Source organism: Empidonax traillii, unplaced genomic scaffold, assembly GCF_003031625.1.
Source record: "Empidonax traillii isolate 1590-97213 ecotype Southwest subspecies unplaced genomic scaffold, ASM303162v1 scaffold2169:size34281, whole genome shotgun sequence".
Classification (NCBI taxonomy): Eukaryota; Metazoa; Chordata; class Aves; order Passeriformes; family Tyrannidae; genus Empidonax; species Empidonax traillii.
In genome coordinates, this window is record NW_020957362.1 from 6,935 (window position 1) to 9,100 (window position 2,166).

Genomic DNA, 2,166 nt, shown 5'->3' on the forward strand with positions numbered 1-2,166 from the left:
CTCTTTTCTTCCAGATTTTGGCCACCCCCTCGACGGCCAGAGGACTGTGACCACCTTCCAGTTATTGCTGCCTTGAGTTTTGAGCTCTTAAAGCTGCGGCGTTGTGTTAAATATCGCCGAAATTATTGTTGGTTTGAGCCCCCCGGGGGAGTGGATTGTGTTGGTGGCACAGTGGGGACGTTGTGCCTCGGAAAGGGCAATTTTACAGCTTACACTTCACACCCCCTCCCCTCCCCCCCCCCCCCAAGCCCTTCCCTGCAACAAAGTTGGGTGGAAGAGGTTGAAGACCCCCCTGTCATGCTCAGAACTGCTGCAGAACCTGGCCAGGAGGCAGGGAAGGCAAAATCCCGCTCTTCCAGGGCTCCTGGGATGGGCAGAAATTGGAGTTTATGGCTGTGGGATGTGATGTTGCAAGAGCTGGAGCTGCCCACGGTGTCTTTCAGCTTGGGAACAAGGAGCAGCGTGGCTTTGGGGTGGCCTCAGCACCAGTGAAATAGCTCTCCCCCCCCAAAAAAAAAAAAAAAACAAAAAACCCAAAACCCAGCTCTTAAATACATTGTCTTGCAGACCAAGCATTCCTGAGCCCCCCCTAACCTGCAGGCTGGCTTTCCCCCCCCTCCAAAAGAAGTCTCCCTGCTGAGGGAGTCTTTGTCTCTGCTGAGAGAGTCTTTCCCCTCATCCCAAAAAGCTGTGGGATGGAGCAGGATTGTGCCTCCTCCCAGTGCTGGCTGATCCCTGGCTCTGGGGGGGGGCTGTGGCAGCTGTTGAGACCCCCAGATTGCAGCCCCTCAGTGGGGGGAGAAGTGGGCAGTTCACAGCCCACCACGAGGGGCTTTAAACCCCTCACATCCTTGGGGGGGTTGACTGGAGCCTGGGAGCAGGGGATCCCAAAGACCAGCTGCCAATCCCAGGGCAGGCTCCGAGCTGAAGGTGCCGGGGGGGGGGAATCGCTTTGGAGGGCGATTCCAGAGTGGTTTGCAAGCACAGGGTGACCCCGAGGGCTCCTGCAGAGCTTTGATGTCTGTCCCTCTCTCTCCCCCTCCTCTCCATCCCCGCTGCCCCTCTGTCCCCTCTCAATCCAGCAAGGTTAGTCCGGACAGAGTCAGTGCCCTGCGACATCAACAACCCCCTGCGGAAGCCCCCCCGCTACTCGGACCTGCACGTCAGCCAGACCCTGCCCAAAACCAACAAACTCAACAAGGTGAGCTGCTCCCCCAGCCCTGAGCACCCCCTGTGCCCACCCCCTGCCAGAGGGGACCGCACCCACCGCACCCAAATGTCGGCAGCTTTTCACAGAATCTTGGAATTGTTCAGGTTGGAAAAGGCCTCCAAGATCATCGAGTCCAACTGTCCCCAGCACTGCCAAGGCCACCACTGACCATATCCCCAAGTGCCACATCCACATGGATTTTAAACCCCTCCAGGGATGGGGACTCCACCCCTGCCCTGGGCAACCCTTTCCATGAAGGAATTTTCCCAATATTCAACCTGAGCCTCCCCTGGCACAGCTGGAGGCCATTCCCTCTCTTCCTGTCCCTGTTCCCTGGGAGCAGAGCCTGTTCCCCCCCAGCTCCCCCCTCCTGTCAGGGAGTGCAGAGCCAGAAGGTCCCCCCTGAGCCTCCTTTTCTCCAGGCTGAGCCCCCCCAGCTCCCTCAGCTGCTCCTGCTGCTCCAGCCCCCTCCCATCTCTGTTCCCTTCTCTGGACACGCTCCAGCCCCTCCATGTCCTTCTTGTCACATGGACATGAATCCAGATGGGGTATCTCCCAGCCCTCAGGGTCTGCCAGGATCAAACCTTGCAGGTGTCCTGGTGTGTCACCAGGCACATCCACTGCTATAGGTGTCAGCACCTAAAAACCTGCTTGGAGGCTCAAATGAATCAAATAATCCCATGGATTGGTGCTAATTCAGGGAGAAGGGTGAGCTCGGTAGTAAGGAAGGATGAGTTGAATTGCAAACCTCTCGCTCCTTGGTGTTCCCATTGTGGGATGCTTCCCATGGGGTTATTTAATTTAAAAATAAAATGGCACCAGCACTTTTAAACCAGCTGGGTCCTCCTGTCCTGGTCCTGCTCCTTTGTGGCCTCTCAGTCTCCAGGTCTGAGCTGAATTTGGGGTGTTTTGAGGCTTCTGCTGCCACCAGAGACTGGAGTAAACAAGGAATTTAT

General features: G+C 56.7%; 1 protein-coding gene across 1 annotated transcript in view; it reads left to right on the forward strand.

The window, feature by feature from the left end:
- LOC114071645 (kinase suppressor of Ras 2-like) overlaps positions 1–2,166 on the forward strand; it is a gene marked incomplete at its 5' end in the record, with an annotated part of 23,797 nt that overhangs the window by 4,674 nt on the left and 16,957 nt on the right. The window contains one exon of the mRNA XM_027909495.1: positions 1,083–1,201. Coding sequence (XP_027765296.1) covers positions 1,083–1,201 — 119 coding nt within the window. The remainder of the gene's footprint in view (positions 1–1,082; positions 1,202–2,166) is intronic.